General features: G+C 44.2%; 1 protein-coding gene across 1 annotated transcript in view; it reads right to left on the bottom strand.

The window, feature by feature from the left end:
* The window catches only part of CC2D1A (coiled-coil and C2 domain containing 1A), a 79,678-nt gene that overhangs the window by 15,092 nt on the left and 41,148 nt on the right, over window positions 1-23,438 (bottom strand). Inside the window, exons 19-29 of the mRNA XM_081320339.1 lie at window positions 22,471-22,544; window positions 21,548-21,606; window positions 20,701-20,752; window positions 15,331-15,430; window positions 12,449-12,539; window positions 10,601-10,732; window positions 9,732-9,787; window positions 3,083-3,149; window positions 1,480-1,606; window positions 1,280-1,356; window positions 1,056-1,103 (exon numbers count right to left, since the gene is read on the bottom strand). Coding sequence (XP_081176465.1) covers window positions 1,056-1,103; window positions 1,280-1,356; window positions 1,480-1,606; window positions 3,083-3,149; window positions 9,732-9,787; window positions 10,601-10,732; window positions 12,449-12,539; window positions 15,331-15,430; window positions 20,701-20,752; window positions 21,548-21,606; window positions 22,471-22,544 — 883 coding nt within the window. The remainder of the gene's footprint in view (window positions 1-1,055; window positions 1,104-1,279; window positions 1,357-1,479; window positions 1,607-3,082; window positions 3,150-9,731; window positions 9,788-10,600; window positions 10,733-12,448; window positions 12,540-15,330; window positions 15,431-20,700; window positions 20,753-21,547; window positions 21,607-22,470; window positions 22,545-23,438) is intronic.

Genomic DNA, 23,438 nt, shown 5'->3' on the forward strand with positions numbered 1-23,438 from the left:
TTGTGGCATTATTGATCCATCAGCATACAGCCTCTGCATTTTGGTCTTTCCACTAGCCTTCACCTGTAACAGTGAAAAGACCATGCTTGAAAGCATTGTTGCTTGGATAGATAATTTAAGTGCTTTAGCTTCATTTCTGAAACTTTTGCAGCTGAAAGACAAAAACATACAGGTACATCAATGTTTCCAAGAAAAGACAAAAGTATAAGTAATACATTTATGGCGTTCACAAGAACCAGTTTGGTCTAGTGGTTAAGGCATTAGCTTGAATCCAGAAGGCTGTGAGTTCTAGTCCCACCTCATCATGCAAGGGATGACTGTAACCCAGTCATTCTCGCTCAGCCCAAACTACCTCACAGAGTTGTTGTGGGGAAAATAGGAGGTGGAAAGAGTATTAGGTGTGTTTGTGCCATCTTGAGTTATTTATAAAAATAATACAGGCAGGATAAAAAAATATAAGAAACAAAGACCACTAACATACAATTTTTCCCAAGGCTGATCAAAAGCTGGTATAAAAATAAAAATAAAAAAAAATCCAGGGAGGACACGCTGAGATTGTAAGACTGTCTCCTTAGCAGCCACCGGCCTAATGTTTGATAACAAAATCACCTGAGAAATATCTGTAGAAACTGGCAATCATTTAAATAATCTCCCTCAAAAAATACGAAAAAGCACCAACAATGAGGACCTGGGAAATGGTCTTATCATCTGTAGCAAGGTTTCCCAATCTTGACAACTTAGAAACATGTAGACTTCAACTCCCAGAATTCCCTAGCCAGCCATGCTGGCTGGGGAATTCTGGGAGCTGAAGTCCACATGTCTTAAGGTTGCCAAGATGGGGAACACCTGATTTGTAGAACACTTTCTGCAATACTAGTATTCAGTAAAATTGTACAAGTTAAAATCCTTCAGGGAAACCATTTGTACCCGCCCAAAAGAAAGAAGGGACCCCCAAAGGGGAACCCATGACAAAAGATGGAAAAGGTTCCAGGCTTGACTTAATGTGTTCTGACCAACTGGGCAGGGAAAAGAAGAATCAATCGGGCACTACTCACCTCCCTCTCAACCAGATTGCGCTTGTAAAGAGCATCCTTCGCTGCCTCCTGCCAAACAGTAGAGCAGACAGCATTTTAGCTGAGGCCTGTGTTAAAACTGCCCTAGTATCGACACAGATTCCATGCGCTTTTAAATGTGGCCCTCCATTGTAAACCAAGCTCAGAGGCTTGAAAATGGGTCTGCTTCCCTCACCCGACCACCATGCTACAAAATCACTCCATACCCGGTTTCCGTCATTTCCAAGGCGCCTGGCTGCCTCTGTATACCATTGGTGGTACTGCTCCAATCGAGTCAGATATTCTGTAGAATGAAGATCAAACATGGTCAGGAACTGTCACTTGGATGCCTTAAGGCTGATTGGTGTACCAAGGTCAGTCCAGAGGAGAGACGAGATTTCACAGCTGAGCCTTCCTATCAAAATACCTTTCATGACTGCAGCTCCTCCATGCTGTAGCTGGGACTTTTGCCAGTTGATCTTCTGAATTATGCTTTGATGTTGGTCTACCAGATCACTGGGTGGAGGCTGACCAGCTTGATTGTATGCCACTATCTGTTAACAAGTGAGGTTTTTGTAAATCCCTAACAAAATGATTGGAGAGTGCAAAATATACAACAAGAGACATTCTAAGCAAGTTAATTCTAGCAAGTTAATTGTCAAACAGGTTGAGTAATCAGCCAACAGAAATGTCTTTTTTTTTCCAACCTCAGAGCATTTCTGAACTACTCTCTTGAACAGGTGCCATGGGGGAGACTTATAGACACTGAGCACTAGACTAGAGGCCTTGAACAAAGCACTTACATCTTCTCTTTTAGTTTGGCACAAGGTTTTTTCAAAATAAGATCTTAGGAAGGATCTTGTTTCATAAAGCTAAACTAAAAGCTAGTTATATTTTTCTTACTTTGAAAATAAAATAAAACATAGATTATGAAGCAGCAGCAAACAAAAACATCTCACAGCAAAAATGGGCAGAACATAAATGTCCATCTTTCTTTCTCTCTCTCCAGCTGTGGCTAATGCTGTTCTCAGTGCCATGCTATACAAGAACAAGGGTTCTGGCTATGTGTGTAGATGTGCACTGCAATTAATATTTGGTTTGCAATTCTACTCTGGAAGATTCTCATGACCTTTATTTTTCTGGATCAATGAAAAAAGATGCTCAGAACCAAAACCAGAGAATTTTCGTGACCTATACACCATTTGTTGTATGTTTCCTACTTCCTTTTACATATCTGTCTACTGTGCTATTGAAATTTAGTTTACATCATACAAGGTGTATGTTTACTAAAGAATCGAAAAACGTAAAACTGCTTACATGGCCAAACTCACATAATGTAAGAAGAACAAAAGCAAAACATGGAAATGTTTGGTAATATTAGGGCTATTTATGTGAAACAAATATTATAATACCTATGCTTATAAAAAGATGAAATGTTTATAAAAAGATAAAATCAACTGAAAAGAAGCCCCCTTGCTGTGAACCTATGTATGTGAACCTATATATGTATGTATGCATGCATGAATGCATCTTCCTTTCTTTCTCCCTCACTTCCTAGAAATGATTTAATCTGAAGCACGGAAAATTGGGGGCCTGCTTTTTGGTGTAAATTATTTTTTTAATTCCATTTATATCCCGCCCTTGTCCAAAGACTCAGGGCGGCTTACAAGCTTAGCAGTAGCCTTCATTCTATGTATATGCCTGCTTATTAGGGCTTTCACACACACACCCCAAGCGGCATTATTACAAAGTCAGCTTATTGCCCCCAACAATCTGGGTCCTCATTTTACCGACCTCAGAAGGATGGAAGGCTGAGTCAACCTTGAGCCTGGTGGGATGAGAACCTGCACTAATTGCAGGCAGCTGGTGTTACTTAAGGAGGAATTAGCCCACTGCTCCACCAAGGCTCAATAAATTAAAGCGAAGCGAAGCACAGTGTATACCGAGGTTGTGCAATGTGATTGCCTCACCCCTTCCCTGCATGTGTCTGTGCACATGCACACACATAAACCAAGATCCACATCACTGACCTTCTTCTCCAGCCTCTCCTTGTCAAAAGCTAATACATTGAAGCTTTGCAGAGAAGAGATCAGCTTGCTGGAGGGAAAAACAAAATACAGCATTACCTCAAAATTGGCCCATCACCGAAACACAGTACAAGGCCTACAAAACAGAAACTAAAGGCCATTACTACTACTTTTGGAGAAAGCATACTTTCCAAGGAAAATTACACCAGCTCATCAAAAAGTCTCAGCCAGATGGAATTAAGGGAAGAATCAGCATCACTGTCCACATCCAAATATTTCAATTATTTAGGAAATTGTCCCTGGTGGGGACTTTTGTTCACTGTTTCCTTACAGATTTGATATACGTTTAACATGTGAAAGCTGGCAGGTTGGGAAAGGTCTTTCCATTTTCTCAAAGAAAGATTTGTTTCAAATTACTCACAGATATCATGGAGGAATTAACTGATCTGGGGTATCATTTAAAAAGCAACAGGATGGGAGGCAAACCAAGCTATTCCATGTGCACAGTCCACCAGGATATTCTATTTCATAAGCTTCTCAGAAAGCAAATTGTGTGAGCAGTCTCCCCATCTCTTCTGTGGGAAAAGATATTTCTACTGCAGGCATCAAAATACCCCAGGTGGACTCTGATGTAGTTATTTAGCATGTATCTCTCCTCTTAAGACTGCTTAAAAATGCTTGCTTAAGCATAATGTTTTTCTCTTTCCAGAGAAGAGCAAAATACTGCTTTGTGGGGTATAGGAATGCTCAATTCCCAAATATTTGAGCTCCTTTCCTGAACCTTCCCTTCTGTGCAGTGAAGGGGAGCTGAAGTCTCTGTACAGGCTGCTCTTTCTTCTTGCCCCCAGAGATGAGAGGGAGATGAAAGCTGAGCAGAGGGGCAGCACAGTAAGGTAAGGGTGGGGTGAATGAGGCCCAGTGCAGGCTGCTCACATATGTTTCTTTGCTTAAGGGCTGAAAATCCTGTTTGGATTTCAGCAGGAAGGATTAAGTTCCTGAACGGAGTCTCCCGGTGTCTCCCCTACCTCTTCCTGAGGAACTCCATGCTCCTTACCTGACATCGCACTCATTTAATGACCCAGTTGCCCCGCAGCAGCAAAACAGAGGCAAGGGGAAATGCCTTTTGCAAGTGGTGGCGAACCCTTCAGTACCCTGGAGAGAGATTTCTATAGATTTTATCGTAGAACTACTGGAGAGTGCTGGAAACACTGTCATTTGGGTAGTGACAGATTTATTCTCCAAACAAGTCCATTTTATACTTTGCCAAAAAATCCCAACTGCTAAAGCCTTGGCTAAGATGTTTGTTGAACACATCTATCGGTTACATGGAGCCCCACAGTGCATAATATCAGATGGGGGGGGGGGAAACCAGTTCACCTCAAAGTTCTGGAGAGCCGTTTTGGACCTATTGGGTACAGATCAGGGCCTGTTATCTAGTCATCATCCGCAAACGAATGGGGGGACAGAACAAATGAACTCAATACTAGAACAATATCTGAGATGCTTTATAAACTATGAACAAGACAATTGGACTGACCTGCTACCTTTCGCTGAGGTAACCTACAACAATGCAGTGCACTCCAGTGCTGGCTACACACCATTCCAGGTGGCGACAGGACAGAGCTTCAATCCGATGCCTGAACTGCCAATGAACCCACCATCCCTTCCCTAAAGGAATGCATTACACAATACAAAATACCTGGCCAGTGGTCAGAAAAGCCCTAGACGAGGCTAGAGAAGCTTATAAAGTGCAGGCAGACAAAAAGTGGGTGGAGCCCAAGTCTTTTAGGGTGGGGGACAGGGTATATCTCTCCACCAGGTTTCTGCAGTTTATGCAACCTTCAAAGAAATTAGGACAGTGATGGAAAACCTTTTAGAGACCGAGTGCCCAAACCACAACCCCAAACCCACTTATTTATCGCAGAGTGCCAGGGTCGCATCAGCATTGTGGTGCCCTCAGGGGGGGCATGGGAGCGTGGCCCACTGGGTGGGCATGGCTGCAGTTGTCACAGCAGACTTGGTGGGCATGGCTGGGGTGGGCATGGCCACCTCGATGTTGTTCATGGGGGGGATGGCTGTGGGGGCTTGGCAGGGTTGGGAGAGATCCAGGGGGTCTCTGGTGGGTGGAGCATTGGGCAGGAGGCCCAGCATAGATGGGGGGAGGCACGCAATCCTGGCTGGGACTGGGGGGCCATGGCACCGATGGGGATCCGGGTTTCCCTGCTCGGGATGGCCTTTGGCTTGCTGGGTGTAGGCGTGCTCTACCACCTCTACTCGAGCTTGCTAACTGGCCGCTTCACCTCCTTTGTGCTGGGTGGGGCTGCTACTCTGGGCAGCAGCGACAGCCTAATGGACCTGTGCGTGCCCACACACTCTGAGTGTTGCCTTTGGCACGTGTGCCATAGATTTGCCACCACTGAGTTAGGACCAACGTTTGTGGGACCATTCTCTATCAAACGCATCATTAACCCAGTTACAGTAGAGCTTGAACTCCCCAAAACATTAAGACAGGTTCAGCCGGTATTTCATTGTAGTCTACTAAAACGAGAAATGAGCTCACCCTTAAGGCCAGCCGGGTCTCCCCTAACACAGCTTATTATGGTGGAAGAAGAACAACACTTTGAAATTAAAGAAATTTCAGAAAACATCATGGGTCCACCCAATGCCTGATAGCATGGAAGGACCTCCCAGCCTCTCAGAATAAGTGGGTACATAAAAAACATGTCAGAGCCCCTAGATTGCTACAACGGTTTCATGCCCGCTATCCCGATAAACCCGACTAACCACTGTGTTTCATTTTCTTCCCTTATTATTTTATCTTTCTCCAGGTGGATCTTTCATTTTGGGGGGGGCAGCATGTCAGTATCTCTATACATTTTCCTTGCTTTCCTATACTTTCAATTTCGAGTTCTGCCATTTTAAGGGGGGGAGGGGGACCTATGTTCTGCTGTGTACTTCCTTATTTGAACTGGCCAGATAGACAGTTGGGGTGGGGTTTGAAAGGGTCCTTTTAATGTAACATTTCATGCGGGAAATCTTCTTGCCTTCTATTCTGCTGTCAATATCTTCCAATAAAAGTTCCTGTTGAAACAATGCAAGTTTCAAGAGTTCTGCTTTCTTGGGAGGTTTAACTGAAGCAGGTACTTAGGAGGATAGACCGGCAACAACACTAGAGAGCCAGTTGCAAGAAAGGCGGGCGTGGAAGATGAAAAAAAAGAGAGAAGAACCCCCAGGATTAGCATACACATTAGGGCAGGCATGTCCAAAGTCCGGCCCGGGGGCCATTTGCGGCCCGGGGGGTGGTTTAATACGGCCCTCTAACAGCCCTCCCTGCTCTGTGTAAATGCGGCCCTCCCACGGCCCTCCCTTCTGATTGAGGGTGGCAAGCAGAAGACTGTCTGCCACAGGAGGGAGGGCCGTGAGAGGGTGTTTCTGAGCAGCATATGGAGTCTTGGGTACTGCCAGATCCCCTCCTTCTTTTCCTCCTTCTCTCTCTCTCTCTCTGTGTGTGTGTGTGTGTGTCTGTGTGTGTTGGACCCGCGGGGAACAGCTGGTAGGGAGGCGGCAGTCCGGCATTTTCCCCCCTCTCGTTTGTGTATGTGTGTGTCGGACCTGCGGGGAATGGCTGGTAGGGAGGCTGGTAGGGAGGTGGCAGTCTGGCATTTCCCCCCCCCTCTCATTTGTATGTGTGTGTGTGTGTGTGTTGGACCCGCGGGGAACGGCTGGTAGGGAGGCAGCAGTCCGGCATTTTTCCCCCTCTCGTTTTGTGTGTGTGTGTGTGTGGTCTCGGACCTGTGGGGAATGGCTGGTAGAGGTGGTGGCAGTCTGGTATTTGCATCTCTCTGTGGGCCCGACACACACACACAGGAGGGGGGGAACGCCGGACGGCCACCTCTACCAGCTGTTCCCCACAGGTCTGACACACACACACAGGAAGGAGGTAAACAACGCCGGACCACTGGCTCCCTAACAAACCTCTCCTGCGTGCGGAGAAATGCCCATTCCCTCTGCTGAGCCATCCCAGTTGCTTGCATTGTGGAAGGCAATCATTTGGAACGAAGACACGAGATTCGGCATTTCTCTGCCCGCGCTGATCTCGCCCTCCTTACAGTCTCCCTCTCTTTGTTTCAGCTTGCTTTCTGCATTTGGGATGAAGACTCGAGAGAGGGAGACTGTAAGGAGCGCGAGATTAGTGCGGGTGGAGAAACGCCAAATCTCGAGTCTTTGTCCCAAATGCAGAAAGTGTTGATCTCGCGCTCCTTACAATCTCCCTCTCTCGAGTCTCCAGTCTTTGTCCCAAATGCAGAAAGCAAGCTGAAACAAAGAGAGGGAGACTGTAAGGAGGGCGAGATCAGCACGGGCTGAGAAACGCCGAATCTCGAGTCTTCATCCCAAATACTTGCCTTCTGCAATGCAAGCAACTGGGATGGCTCAGCAGAGGGAATGGGCGTTTCTCCCCACGTGCTGATCAGAGAGCGCACAGAAACGCGGATTCCCTTTGCACCCTTGCAAGATATGGAGGTGCTCCAGGGAAGTAACTGGGATGGCTCAGGAGAGGGAATGGGCATTTCTCTGCATGCGCTGATCAGCGGGCGTGGAGAAATGCCGAACCTCGAGTCTTCATCCCAAATGTAGAAAGCAAACTGAAACAAAGAGAGGGAGATTGTAAGGAGCGCGAGATCAGCGCGGGCTGAGAAATGCCGATCTCGTGTTCAGATTGTTGGGGGCAATCTCGCTCCAGCGTCTCGGCGAGCACACTGGGCCGCCCCGCTCCTTGGGGCTCGCTGCTGCCATGGGGGCTGGCTCAGGGATTGGTTTCTGCAGGTTAAATCGGAACCAAGCAGCAAGTGAAAAAGTTAGCAGCAGTAGCGGGAGTGGTTTTAATTGCCAAGCGTCCCCATGGAAGTCAATGGAGGCGCCGCGGCTGGCCTTTTGAGTTGGTGAGTGAATGAGAGCGAGAGAGAAACATTTATTGAGCAGTGTGAGTGAATGAGAGCATGAAAGAGGCTTTTTGGAGCAAGAGTGAGGGAATGAGAGAGCGAGAGAGTAGCTTTTGCAAACAAAACATGAGTGAATGAGACTGAGAGAGAAACTTTTCCAAGCAAAGGTGAGTGAATGAGAGCGGAGGGGGCAGGGCGCCTGTATATCTCCCCTTAGGCTCCACTGTTCTGTCAAGCCTCTTGTTTTGCACATAAAATACATTGTGAAAACTCAGCTGTCAGTTGATCTTAATGTTATAAAATGAAAAGTATGCCATTTGCAATTAACTTGGCATAAAATAATTCATTTGCATTTAATTGTAATTGTTCAAAGAATGTTCGGAAAAATGTTCGGCCCTCCAGCATGTTCACTTCATCCAATCTGGCCCTCTTTGAAAAAAGTTTGGACACCCCTGCATTAGGGGATAAGACACAGCGAGGAGAGACAGCAATGACTGGAGCAAGTGGAACAAAACAAGTGGAGAAAGAAACAATGGGAAGAAAGAGGGCGATAGGATTAAAACGTGAACAGGGAGTTGCGGGACAACTAGAGCAACTACGGTCAATTAGAACAGGCGGGCCCATCACATGATCAATGAGTAGGGCGCGAAGTCACTTGGGTTTATAAGCAAACTCCCCACCCCCTAATACCTACTCTGATGACGCTGACAGTGGCTCAGTGAAAGCTAAGACAGTCGATTTTTAGATTTTATAAATGGTTGATTTTATAAACAGCTGTTTTACAATTATCCCAGAGTTCAAGGATTTTATACCATTGCACAAATATGCCTGGGATTGGTATTTTTAGAGTTATTAGGGACATATATATGTATGTATGTATGTATGTATATATTTGTGTATGTATATATGTATATAGGGACGCGGTGGCTCAGTGGGTTAGGACGCTGAGCTTGTCGATCGGAAGGTCGGCAGTTTGGCGGGTCGAATCCCGAGTGCCGCGTAACAGAGTGAGCGCCTGTTACTCGTCCCAGCTTTTGCCAACCTAGCAGTTCGAAAGCACGTAAAAATGCAAGTAGAAAAATAGGGACCACTACGGTGGGAAGGTAACAGCGTTCCGTGCGCCTTTGGCGTCTAGTCATGCCGGCCACATGACCACGGAGACGTCCTCGGACAAGCGCTGGCTCTTCGGCTTTGAAACGGAGATGAGCACCGGCCCCTAGAGTCGGAAACGACTAGCACGCATGTGCGGGGGAACCTTTACCTTTACCTTTTATATGTATATATTTGTGTGTGTGTGTGTGTGTATATAATGGTGTGTGTGTGTGTGTATGTATGTAGCACATGTCTATGTGTGTTATGTATGTGTATTGGTAGATATATAGTTTCTTTTGAGAGCAGGCAACAGAATTTCATTTTTAATATGGGCCAGTGTGCTCATAGTAAAAAATGACAATAAAGGTTATCTTATCTATCTTATCCTACTTTCCATTCTATTACCTTGAATGATACTCAGAAGCTCCCTCTGAAGTGGCCATCTTGGACCTGTTTAGTCTTTTCATTTGAACTCTCAAACCTTGTATTCAATTTCATGTGCTGAACAATGTCCACAAGATCAAGGAGTAGGGTTACAAGGATAGAAGATACCCCCACAGGTCACTGTGTGTAGATATTTGAATCCTGAAGACCTTAGCATAGTTAGAGAACATACCTACCTACTGCATGTAGCTTTCACAGGAGCTTCTGCTGGCTTAGGTTTGGGAAAGGCAGCCTACATGAAGAAAAAAGAGTCTATTAGGTCCTCTTGCAGAGATGGTCATTTTCATTCAGGTGTCTCAAGATGACATGAGCCATTAGCCTAAACTGAAAATAGTTATATATATGTTAAAGATTCTACAGCAGTGCAGATAAAGATAGAATATGTGGTTCTGGATATGGAATTTAGGTTCCTATTATTTCAATTTTTATTTGAAAGACGAAGGAGTAAGTTTATGGCTCTGATGGGTTGTGAAGATAGAGATGAAATGGTGTGAAATAAGGTCTGGTGACATCTCAAGGGACAAGCACAAGCTTCAATGCCCTCTTGGATATCTCCTAACACATCCAATACTTGGAAAATTGAAATACAATAATCCAAAGTAATTAACTATTACAAAATAATTTATGCAAGCCAACTCTCACACATTTGCCAGGTCTATGCACACTACACTTTAGGATATCTTGGTGCATTTTCCCCCTTATATCTGTAGAATGCACAGGATTGGATGCAATCTGTGCCCTTCACACCCCACAAGCTGCCCCTGAGGTATAAGGAAACCAGCCTCTTAAGAGCCATAAGGGTTGCAGGCCTTGAAGTCTCAAGAGGGACCCCGTGAATATAAAGCTTTCAATATACTTCTCTTTTTGAAGACCCGGCCTGAACTTTGGCCTCGGGATGTGCAGCTAGAAAATGGAATTGCACAGACAGGAATCTCAGCTATAAAAAAGCTCAGACCGGGCTAGAATTCTATGCAAAGCCATAAAATGGAGGCTTTGTTGTCCCTGAAAAAAGCCTCTAGAATGCAGAGAGTGGTTCAGGTCTTACTGGGGGCCCAGTGAGAGGATCAATGACCAGCCACTTCTCCGTTGTGGTCTCCAGCTGCTGGGATGTCAATGGTTCTCTGAGGCGAACAATCACTTCTAACCTGCCTCCTGTCGGCCGTCGACCATCCAAAAGCTAGAAAGAAGAACAGGGAAAGATTGGTGGTAACAAATACGATGGCTTCTTCAAAAGCAGCTGTGAGGCTCTGAGATACATTTTATCACCTCCATATGAAATCAGAGTCCAAGTGAGTCCACATTATTTAAACTTGCATCTTAAAACCATTCAGTCTACAGTATTTTTCCAACCCCAGTTAAGGAATGAATGATTATTCTCATTACGGATGGGAAAACATTTGCTATCTTAATATACAACGGGACACCAGTTCTTTTTTATACTATCCCATTTTTCTCCAGGAGTTCAAGGAGACTTACTTGGAAACTTTCCTTCATGTTATTCCCACAACAATCCTCTACAGTAAAGTAAGCTCAACTGAGTGACTATGACTGGCCCAAAGTCAATCAGGAAGTATTCATGGCTGCAGGTGGACTAGAACCAGGGTCACATGTCCTAATTTAAAACTTTACTCATTCTTCTGCACCATGATGGCACTCAGGGAACTACCCTTCCTCATCAGAGGCTAGTTTAAGGCCCTGAAACCCATTAGATACCTACAATTATGTATCCTCTCCTTGTCTACTATATTACATACTATGCTACACAAAGTTAAATCAAGTAACAAAAGTTGGAAGCACAGAGAAATTTTAGGCACAGTGAAGACAAGTAGACTTATTTTAAATGGGTCAGTCTTCACAATGACATAGGGCAGTGATGGTGAACTTTTTAGAGACCGAGTGCCCAAGCTGCAACCCCAAACTCACTTATGTATCGTCAGGTGCCGGGTGGGTGTGGCCCATTGGGTGGGCGTGGCCCATTGGGTGGGCGTGGCTGTGGTGGTAACAGCAGACTGGATGGGACTAAAAAGTTCAATCAATTCCAACTTTGCGAGATCTTTTTTTTTTCCCGCAAAAAGTTGAAATTGATTGATTGAACCTTCTTTTTTTGGGCACACGGCAGCGGAGGCCTAAAACGAAAAGGTTTTATAAAACCCAGCTGAAGACCTAGGACTGGGGCGACGGTGCGCGTGCCCACAGAGAGGGCTCTGCGTGCCACCTGTGGCACGCGTGCCATAGGTTCGCCACCACGGACATAGGGCCTACTTTTTGCCTGGAATAGATTAAAACAGCTTCTTCCATGGAAACTGAAATAAAATAACTTAAAGGTAGTTAAAAATAGAATACAAATAAGAAATTTAATCAATTCAGTTTTTAAAACTTTTGACCAACAGAAAGCAGGCAATAAACAATTGACAGTAAAAAAATCCTTTGATCTCTAGCACAAAAGGCTAAAGAACGATGCTTACGTCAAAAGTTAAAAAAGCAGCATAAAAACATAAACACTAGACTATTGGATCAGACCTCCAGCCCATCTAGTCCAGCAGTCTGTTCTCACAGTGGCCAACCAACTGCATAAGTTTCCCAGCAAATGGCTTCACCATCAGGCTGCCAGCAAGGCTAACAGCCACTGATCCCTATGGCTTCTGTGAATAAATCCAACCTTTTTTCGAAGCTAGCTAAGCTGGAAGCAAGCACCATATCATATGATAGCAAATCCCAAAGTTTAATTATGCATTGTATAAAAAAATACTCATCTTTTCAGCAAGCCTTGCATTAGAACTGAGAGGTCAAGCAAAAGCAATCTATTCTACCTAGCATTCTACCTAGTTAGGCCACAAGGCCCAGATTTTCAGGGATACTGTCCCTCAACATTTCACAAAAAGAGAAAACATACTTCCAAAATCTCCCGAAGCTCACACTTGGTTTCCAGGGCTTCCAACTTCAATTGAGCTGTTCCCACCACACGGTCATTTTTGAACAGCCCCCTGTAGAGAAACAGCAATAATTAATCCCACCCTTCATTCCATTTAAAAAAAAAATACCGCAGAGCCTCTTCAAAATAACCCTGCCTTATTGGCTATGAGTTGTTTAAATGATGGTTTTTTTAAATGATTCATAACAGTCAAATCCACATTATCACTCAAAGCCCTAATCCAGACTTTGTATCTTTTAGAAGATTTACCCCCTTGAGTAGCGCCAGTTTGGTGTAGTGGTTAAGGCACCAGGCTAAGAGACCAAGAGTTGTAGTCCTGCCTGAGGCACAAATCCAGCTGGGTGACTTTAGGTCAGTCTCTCTTTCTCAGCCCTGGGAATTTAATTTTTAATTTTTAATTTAATAATATTTCTATACCGCCCTTCTCCCTGAGGACTCAGGGCGGTTCACAGGGCAAGAATAAAATACAAAGTTACAAATATTAAAAGAAAATTAAATAATTGCCCGATTTTAAAACAATTAATATATTACAATTATAAAACCCCAAAGATAATATTAAGAATACAAGAATAAAAAAAAAACCACCAATCCCCCATCAGGCTAGGCCGGCTTGTACAAACAAAAACGTCTTGAGATCGCGACGAAAGGAGCGAAGATCGGGCGCCATCCGGAGCTCTACCGGTAACTGATTCCATAGTTCCAGAGCGCCCACAGAGAAGGATCTCCCCCTGGGGGCCACCAATCGACATTCTCTGATCGGTGGCACCCTGAGGAGGCCCTCTCTGTGGGAACGCACAGGGCGCATGGAGGTTGATGCCGGCAGCAGGTGTTCCCTGAGGTACCCTGGCCCCCTGCCATGTAGGGCTTTGAACACCATTACTAGTACCTTGAATCTCACCCGGAAGGCAACTGGTAACCAATGCAGCTCACGGAGCAAAGGTGTAACGTGGGAGTATCGGGAGACTCCCAACACAACTCTCGCGGCTGCATTCTGTACCAGTTGGAGCTTCCGGGTGGTCCTCAAGGGCAGCCCCATGTAGAGAGCGTTGCAGTAGTCCAGACGAGAGGTCACGAGCGCATGAGTGACCGTGCATAAATCATCCCGGCTTAGATAGGGCCGCAACTGGCGCACCAGGCGAACCTGGGCGAAAGCCCCCCTAGTCACAGCTCCTATATGGTCTTCCAAGGTGAGCCGTGAATCTAGGAGGACTCCCAAGTTGCGAGCCCTATCTACGGGGGGTAATAGTTCACCCCCCATAGCAAGAGGTGGAATGTCCGAATAAACCCGGGATGAAGGTATGCAAAGCCACTCAGTCTTGTCGGGGTTGAGTTGAAGTCTGTTCCTCCCCATCCAGACCCGAACCGCCTCCAGGCAACGGGACATCACGTTGAGGGCATCACTGGGGTGGTTTGGGGTCGAAAAGAAAAGCTGGGTATCATCAGCATAATGATGATACCCAACTCCAAAACCACGAATGATCTCACCCAGCGGTTTCATATAGATGTTGAACAGGAAAGGCGAGAGGACCGACCCCTGAGGAACTCCACAAACGAGAGACCTCGCGGTCGACCTCTGCCCTCCTGCCAACACCGACTGCGAACGTCCCTGGAGATAGGAGGAGAACCACTGTAAAACCGTGCCTCCCACTCCCAATCCCCTGAGACGCCGCAGCAAGATACCATGGTCGATGGTATCGAAAGCCGCTGAGAGGTCTAATAGGACTAGAACAGAGGAATGTCCCCTGTCCCGAGCCCTCCAGAGATCATTCACCAGCGCGACCAATGCCGTCTCCGTGCTGTGCCCGGGCCTGAAACCCGATTGGTACGGGTCTAGATAATCCGCTTCATCCAGGACCAGAGGGAGCTGATGTGCCACCACACTCTCAACAACCTTCGCAGGACGGAAGGAGGCAAGGACAAACCATTTCCAAAACAGTTACCAAGAAAATTCCAGGGACTAGTCCAGGCAGTCACCAGGAGTCAGTGCTGATTTGAAGACAGATAACCATCCCCTTAACAGATTTTGATGTAAAATCTAATTAAGCTTACGGGCTTAGATGTGCCATGCTTTTTACATAGATGCCATTCTCCTTTGTTCACAGAAAGTAATTGGCATTTAAAGCAGCTCTGCAAATATAGAACATCAGAATTGGAAGGGATGTTGGAGGTCTTCTAGTCCAATTTCCCACTTAAGCAGGAGACCCTATACCATTTCAGACAATGGTTGTCCAGTCTCTTATCAAAAGTCTTTGGTGATGGAGCATCCACAACCTATAAAGGCACACTGTTCCACTAGTTGATTATTCTGAGAGGAATTTTCTCCTTAGTTCTAGGTTGCTTCTTTTCTGAGTTAGTTTCCATCCATTGCTTCTTGTCCTGCCTTCAGGTGCTTTGGAAAATACGTTAACCCCCTCTTTTTCGTGGCAGTCCCTCAAATATTGGAAGACTGCTATCATGTCACCCCAGTCCTTTGTTGATCTTCTCTGAACTCTTTCCAGAATCTCAACATCTTTTTTATATTGTGGTGACCAAAACTGAATGCAGTGTTCCAAGTGTGGTCTTACCAAGGTCTTATAAAGCGGTACTAACACTTCACCTGTGAAAACCAATCGTTAGCTGTTTCGTTTTTACAGACTGATCTTCCAAGGAGGAGTAACCAAAACACCAAGCACATTATTTTCCAGATTTTATTAAAAGGCATGAGATTTTATGACCTGTAGCTGACTTCGTCACCAAAGAGCACCAAATTTTCTACCTTAGAATAAAGTCTGTTAATTGGAGAAGTTACTACTAGATTTCTGATTTCAAAGCTGTCTATTGGCATTGAGATGCATCTTGCTTACCCTTTATGGACAACTTCAAATTTGATCCCTTTGGACTGAATGGCTCTCTTGAATCCTCGATGGCTCCGATTAATGTACAGTTTGAACTTCTCTTGGAACTCTGCAAAAGCAAAATGGCAAACCTAAAGATTAGCTGGGTTGAGATGCAAATCTATAGCAACTTTAGCAAGGTCTATAAGAAGCCTAGGGGAAGGTCTGCGTTACCTGGTAGGCTGAAAGCTTTACAGACCTCAATTCAAGTGTTTTTTCTCTTCCCCTCCACTCAAAAAAGGAACTGAACATATCTAAATCAACGACCCAATGATGCAGTTGTGTTAGTTTGTGAGACAGATTTTTTTAAAAATCCCATTTATATCCCGCCCTTCTCCGAAGATTCAGGGCGGCTTACAATCTAAGCACAAATCAATGTGCTTAGCAATAGCCTTCATTCTATGTATATGCCTGCTTATTAGGGCTTTCACCCCCCCCCAAGCGGCATTATTACAAACTCAGCTTATTGCCCCCAACAATCTGGGTCCTCATTTTACCTACCTCGGAAGGATGGAAGGCTGAGTCAACCTTGAGCCTGGTGGGACTCGAACCTGCACTAATTGCAGGCAGCTGGTGTTACTTAAGGAGGCATTAGCCCACTGCTCCACCAAGGCTCCTAAACTCTACGTCTGAATTGTTCAATAGACTACGTTATCCAAAAGGAAGGGGCAGAAAAAATAGTAGTCCTAGTTTGTTTTTTAATGTAACCTGATGAAAACCTCTGGGGAATTATAAAATTGGCATACAGACAGTTGGGTAGGTTTTCTGAAGCCAGTGCCTGTGGACTTTTAATAATCAAAGTAAAATTAGCAATACATGTGTAAGGTTCAAAAAAGAATCAACGCATATTTAAAATGGAAAAGTTAAAAAACGTGAGAAAACAGAGAAGCCTTTGTTTGATATAAAAATACCAGTTGAGTGTCTTTTTCAGGAAGACAATTATAACTGAGTCTTAGGCAGTAAAAATACCCCCTCTTCTCTCGATAAATGCACAGAGGTAAGTGAATATGGGAGGAAATGATCCTTCAAATAAACTGGTCTCAAATCTTTTAGGAAATTTTTTATCTCAAATCTTTTAGGAAACTGGTCTCAAATCTTTTAGAAAATTCAAACATGATGAGACTACTTACAAGGAAATTTTAAGTTTGGAAAGGAATATATGGTGCTTGAAATCATATAGTTTCTTGCGAGAAGAGAAGGTTGTTCAGACTTGGTTTCAATATATTCAGTTACAGGCCAGGTGGAAAGAAGACCAAAAAAATGGATTTGCAACGACTGATGAAAATTTGATAAAGCAAATTAGAAATCAAGGACCAGCACATATTAAACGGATATATCTTGCATTGATAGAGATCGATTCAGAAACAGAGCTTGTTAAGGATTGTATGATAAAGTGGGCCCAAAACATTCAGGAAGTTATTACAATGGACACGTGGGAAAAGATCTGGGTAAGGAATGTAAAATTCACTCAAGCTCAAAGTTTAAGAGAGAACTTTTACAAAATGTTTTATAGATGGCATCTAGATCCTAAAAAGCTTGCAAGTATGTATCCGAATTATCAGCCTAAATGTTGGAGGTGTGGTGATGAAGAGGCAACATATTTTCACATATGGTGGACATGTAAAAAGGTCAAGGCTTTTTGGATAAAAGTCTGGTGGAATATGCAGAAGATTTTTAAACGGAGGATAAAGTTTTGTCCGCAATTTTTTTTGTTGGGAATAATTGTTGACGCTACAGTTGTGGACTTTAAGTTGATGTTGAATTTAGTTACGGCAGCAAGACTTTTGATAGGTCAATATTGGAAGAAAGAGGAACTGCCGACTATACAAGAGTGGATTTTAAAGGTTTCCGACTTGGCAGAGATGGCGAAGATTTCGGCCTATTTGAAAGATTACTCGCAAGAACATTATATTATGGAATGGAGAAAATGGATTGAGTTTATCCAGAATAAGTATAGGGTCAAGAAGTTTTATCTAGCATTTGAATAAGTCTTCTTTCGTTTTCTTTTTTCTTTTTTTATTTTGTCTTCTATATATATTTAATAATGCTAAGTTTTGTTTGATCCTATATAAGTTAGAGAGTGATGGATTTTAGAATTTATAGTTGTTAGTATATGGTTGTTTATGATTGCCTTTTTATATATATATACCTTGTATTTAGCTCTGGGAAGTCCGGGGGGGGAGGGGGGTTAGGGGGAGGTGGGGGGGGAGGAGGGAGGGGGGGAGGGGGGGGAAGGGGGGAGGTAGGGAGGGGAGGTAGGGAGGGGGAAGGGGGTTTTTTAAAGGAAAACTGTATTTTTAAAACTTTTCAATAAAAAAAAAAAATCTTTTAGGAAATTTGAATTCTAATATTCTGAACTGGGAGCAGGAACTGACAGAAAAGCAAAGAGAAGACTTAGTCATGGAATATTTTTTTAGTTGTTCCTTTGCAGGAAATACATTCCCAAAGATAACAGTCAGCAAATTCCAAGAAATGCAGGCAAAGCTTGACAACTATCTCCCACTCTCTATTCCAGTTTCTCCAAAATTCTTTATGCTTTCTGGCTTCTAGCCCTGTCTATCAAGAAAGATTCTGTTGCAATCCTAGCAAGTCCATGCCAGTAATAATGCTCCAACAGCCTTTCCTGAATCACTCAGAACCAACAGCCCCCTCCTTTGTCTTCAAATTTCTATTGATCACATCTTCTCAACTTTCAGCCAATAAACAATATCTGCAGAAGGATTCTCCAGGTAAGAACAGTTTCAGAGAAAGAAGCTAATATGTTCTGAAGCCAATTGAAGGACCTGTAGTGGCAGGTTCTTGAGGATTCAGTCCACAAAATCTTACTATCTCTCTAGGGTGTGAACCATCAGCATTCTGATCACTTGCAGCTTTATTCCTTCCATAAGTGGACATTTCAGATTATTAAACTTCTCTAGTGATTATGGCTTTCTGTCCCTTCCCCTGTTTCTGTCTCTTTCTTCCTTTTGGGGGGAGGAAAGGGGCTTGTGTGGGTGCGTACATACATGTGTATATACTCCCAGTGATTGACGATCAGGACACGGGTGGTCTTGTCAATGTTATCTGGGAGGAGTTCGATCCTGTGACTCCGGAGGAAGTGGACAGGATTATGGGGAGGCTGAGCTCCACCACATGCTTATTGGACCCGTGCCCTTCCTGGCTGGTTTATGCTGCTCGGGAGGGGACACGAAACTGGTTCCAGGCGGTTATATCTGCTTCTTTGAGTGAGGGTAGTTTCCCCGCCGCCTTGAAGGAGGCGGTGGTGAGACCTCTCCTCAAGAAGCCTGCCTTGGACCCAGCTGTGTTAAATAACTTTCGTCCGGTCTCCAACCTTCGCTTTCTTGCGAAGGTTGTTGAGAGTGTGGTGGCGCATCAGCTCCCTCTGGTCCTGGATGAAGCGGATTATCTAGACCCGTACCAATCGGGTTTCAGGCCCGGGTACAGCACGGAGATGGCATTGGTCGCTCTGGTGAATGATCTCTGGAGGGCTCGGGACAGGGGATATTCCTTGGTCCTAGTCCTATTAGACCTCTCAGCGGCTTTCGATACCATCGACCATGGTATCCTGCTGTGGCGTCTCAGGGGACTGGGAGTGGGAGGCACGGTTCTTCAGTGGTTCTCCTCCTATCTCCTGGGATGCTCGCAGTCGGTGTTGGCAGGGGGGCAGAGGTCGACCTCGAGGCCTCTCGCTTGTGGAGTTCCTCAGGGGTCGGTCCTCTCGCCTCTCCTGTTCAACATCTACATGAAACCGCTGGGTGAGATCATTCGTGGTTTTGGAGTTGGGTATCATCAGCATACAGCTTATTTCGACCCCAAACCACCCCAGTGATGCCCTCGACGTGATGTCCCGTTGCCTGGAGGCGGTTCGGGTCTGGATGGGGAGGAACAGGCTTCGACTCAACCCTGACAAGACTGAGTGGCTGTGCGTACCGGCATATCGGGATATTCAGAATATTCCATCTCTTTCTATGGGGGGTGAGTTATTACCCCCCGTAGATAGGGCTTGCAACTTGGGAGTCCTCCTAGACTCACAGCTTTCTTTAGAAGACCATATATTAACTGTGACTAGGGGGGCCTTCGCCCAGGTTCGCCTGGTGCGCCAGTTGCGGCCCTATCTAGACCGGGATGCCTTGCGTACGGTCACTCATGCGCTCGTGACCTCTCATTTAGACTACTGCAACGCTCTCTACATGGGGCTGCCCTTGAGGACCACTCGGAGGCTCCAACTGGTGCAGAATGCAGCCGCGAGAGTTGTGTTGGGAGTCTCCCGATACTCCCATGTTACACCTCTGCTCCGTGAGCTGCATTGGCTCCCAGTTGTCTTCCGGGTGAGATTCAAGGTGCTGGTAATGGTCTTTAAAGCCCAACATGGCTTGGGTCCGGAGTACCTTAGGGATCACCTGCTGCCGGCGTCAACTTCCGCCCTGTGCGCTCCCACAGAGAGGGCCTCCTCAGGGTGCCACCGGTCAGAGAATGTCGTCTGGTGGCCCCCAGGGGGAGGTCCTTCTCTGTGGGCGCGCCGGATTTGTGGAACCGCTTACCGGTTGAGCTCCGGATGGCGCCCGACCTTCGCTCCTTCCGACGCGATCTAAAGACCTACTTGTTCAAACAAGCCGGCCTGGCCTGATGGGTGATGGGTTTGGGTTTTATTATTGTTTTAATGTATTTTAACTTACTGCTGTTAGCTTTTGGGCACCTTGTTTAATCTCTTTTTAATTTTTGTATTCTTGTATTTTAGTATTTATTGCCCTGTTCACCGCCCTGAGTCCTTCGGGAGAAGGGCGGTATACAAATAAAATTATTATTATTATTATTATTATATTCCTAATCTGGCATCTTCATTTCTTTCTCAGATCTTGCAGTCAATCTTGGTACCTGAGACAGGAAAGGGACAGGTGATAATGTAGAAGATGAAGAATCTGACCATCCAATCGTCATAATTAAATCTCATCAAAGACAGACCAGCACTAGTTCCCAATATTACCAATATTTTATCTGTAGCACCTCCTTCAGTTAAAAGCGTGGGATTGTTACTGCTCAAGAACACACTATGTCAAAGCCTTTGGAGTCACATCCTTAAGAGGGAAATAAATGAAGTCTGTGAAGGAGGGTTATTTTTAACTTTCCTCTTTAACCCAAATAAATCACACATATCTAACCTGGGTTGCTATGGAGGGGGATTAAAAATACAGTTGAGGATGATAAAGGATTATACACCACAGCTTTAAGAAAAAAAATGTGAAAACTTATTGCATTTCCAAATACTATCTGCCAATGCACTTTTAATCTAAACCTGGAAAAATAAAATTTGCACTCTCGATTTTCAACACAGAGGTTTACCAGGACAGTTGGAGTTTTTGATTACGCCAGTCTTGTCTTTCTGAGCTTCCTCCTAGAAAACACAGAAATGTGAAAGGCAATAACTACTTCTTTGAGAATTAACTTAAAGTCTCTGATAACTGACACAAGCAGTTTTATTCTTTGTATCTATTTTTTCTATCTGTGTAACATATCAGCAAAGGTAACATCTCTTCATGTCAACCTTAATGTGTAATGAGTTTGTGGGGTTTTCTTGGGAGCAATATGGAATTAATTTGCCACTGTCTTCTTACAGGATACTATTCTGACTTTGCAGTCTAGCCTACAATCTAAATAGGGTTTCTCCTGTGCAGCCATATACAGTACTAATCAGGCCTGACCCTGCTTAGCTTCCAAAGACAAACAAGATCAGTCATATGCTGCCACCTGCTGAGATATATTATGAGAGATCATTATAAATAGATCAAGAGTTTATTTCACTTCCCAAGAACAGGATTGTTAATGCATCAGTCACCATGGCTACTATAACATTCTACATCTTTCTTGACACTCATCACCTACAATAGTCTTTTGACCATAATGACACTTTCTTAATGTTTACATAGGCTCAAAAAGGCTACGGATATGATCTATGGATACTATCTTGGGTACTGTCTTTGAATTTAGTGGATGCTCAGATAACTTCCATGTAGAGCAGGGGTGTCAAACTGCCGGCCCGCGGGCCAGATGCATTATGCGGAAGCTGTGCCCACCCCATTGCCAGCAATGGCAAAACCGTCCCGATACGTTGCATGACGTCATGTGACATTGCGAGTTTGACATGTCTGATGTAGAGGAAACAGTAGCTTTTAAACCTGCACTAACTTACCGCACTAGGATAGGGAAACTCAAAGCGCACAAAAGCATCCAAATCATCAGGAGATATGCCTGAAAAAAAGGTAACAGGAATATGGCAAATAATAGTCAAGGTTTGTTTTTTGGGGGGACAGACATCTGAAAGCTAAAAATAAATCTTCACAAAGCACAATCTTGCGTGATGGCAGCTATTAAACATTCATTTCAAACCACAAACATGATTATCTGCCAATGAAGGCAAACAAATTTAGACTAAGGTCTGAAACAGAAATAGAGTCAGAAATATTTTTGCACACCAGGGGTGGTCTCTAGAAGAGAAGCTCGGCCTTTGGTAACCTGCAAGTCAGCATGAATGGAGTCTAGTCCATTGGACATAATTGGTGGAGGATGCCCTTTCAGGTCATTATTTTGCTCGATGATGCTAGCAACAGATTTGTTCAGGAATCAACAAAATCATGTACTTTTTGACTACATATTCTATCTATTGCAGTAAACCAACTGCAATAGTAACTGACATGAGATAACCCAATCCTTTTATATGTTTATTGCTAAATTGTCTTTTTAAAAACTGTTTATTTTTCTGATCTTTCTTTTGGAACAAAATCAGCTCTTAAAGAAAACCACATTGTTGAAAAAAAGGCGAGAGAGACAAAACCATGCTTTTTAAGCATCCATCTTGTCAATCTGCTGGGAACAGCCAAGAATCAACAATTGTACCAATGATGAGGATGAATACTGGTGTGAATATTTCAGCTTCTGCCACTCGTAGAAAGCCAGGAGAATAATAACACAGAAAAAGACCGAGGGGCATTTTACAGAATACATGAAGGCAGAGGCCAGCCATTTCAACATCCTTAAAAAGGATGGCAGCAAAAGTAGGGAGTTCCCCCACTTAGTTTTGATAGTCTCGAAAACCGGGCTCGTTTTATGGATTACCTGGAGGAGCTGGGAGGTTAACACCTTTCACTATTGAAAGAATCATATCACTGCTGTTTAATTCTGGAAAGATCCTGAAAAAAAGAAAAGAAAAAAAAAGAATGGGATGGGGCAGTCAATAGTTTTAGTCATATGAGACAACTCATTGGGTCATCAGTTCAGAAATACTTCCTTACCTAACATTCGTGCATCTCTGCACACCCTCCTTCACATCCTCACACTCCCTTCCTAAACCTCCCCAATCCACATGGCATCTCTGCCACAATCCCCCCACCCTCCCCTCCATGAGGATGCTGCAGTGCTCTTAAGTGTGAAAAACGGTCACTAATTGTTGTAAGTTGAGGACTACCTGTATTTTCAGTTGGTTTAATGATTGACATTAATAGATTTTTTTCTTTTTCTTGTACAACAGCTGCACACTTGAAATCCTTTTTAGCTCTTTTGCCATGAAAACCCCTTTGCTTTCTATTTTTGTTGTAGGTGCTAAAGACACTGAGCTAGATCTATTTAAATGAACAGTCTCCTGACGAGGGATGTCTATTATCCCTAAAAGAAACCTAGGGGGGAAAAGGAAAATCCAGTGCCATCTATCATAATAAGGCCCCAATCTCTGTGTCTTCTTCATAGGCCAGCATAAGGAAGGCTGAGCAGTCATTAAAAATGCATACAGGATTTATCAAGAGTAAAAATAAATTCTAAACAATTTAAAAAGATATTTTATTGTTGTGCCTTCCAACCCCTTCCACAGTACCAGACAAGCCCTATGCCAGCAAAATGATTATAATCCCCACTATAAGGATCTGGGGTTGTTGTTCTAAATCCCCAGGCCCACGTCAAGGCTGGCATAACTCATTCAGGTCAGAAAAATAATTCACAAAATCAATTTGAATCATGATGGGCTTCTTGCAACCTTCAATAGTATTATCTCAATGCTTCGATTAAAATACCACTGGTCAATTTGGCAATAT

Source organism: Vipera berus (genome assembly GCF_964194415.1).
Source record: "Vipera berus genome assembly, chromosome: 2".
Classification (NCBI taxonomy): Eukaryota; Metazoa; Chordata; class Lepidosauria; order Squamata; family Viperidae; genus Vipera; species Vipera berus.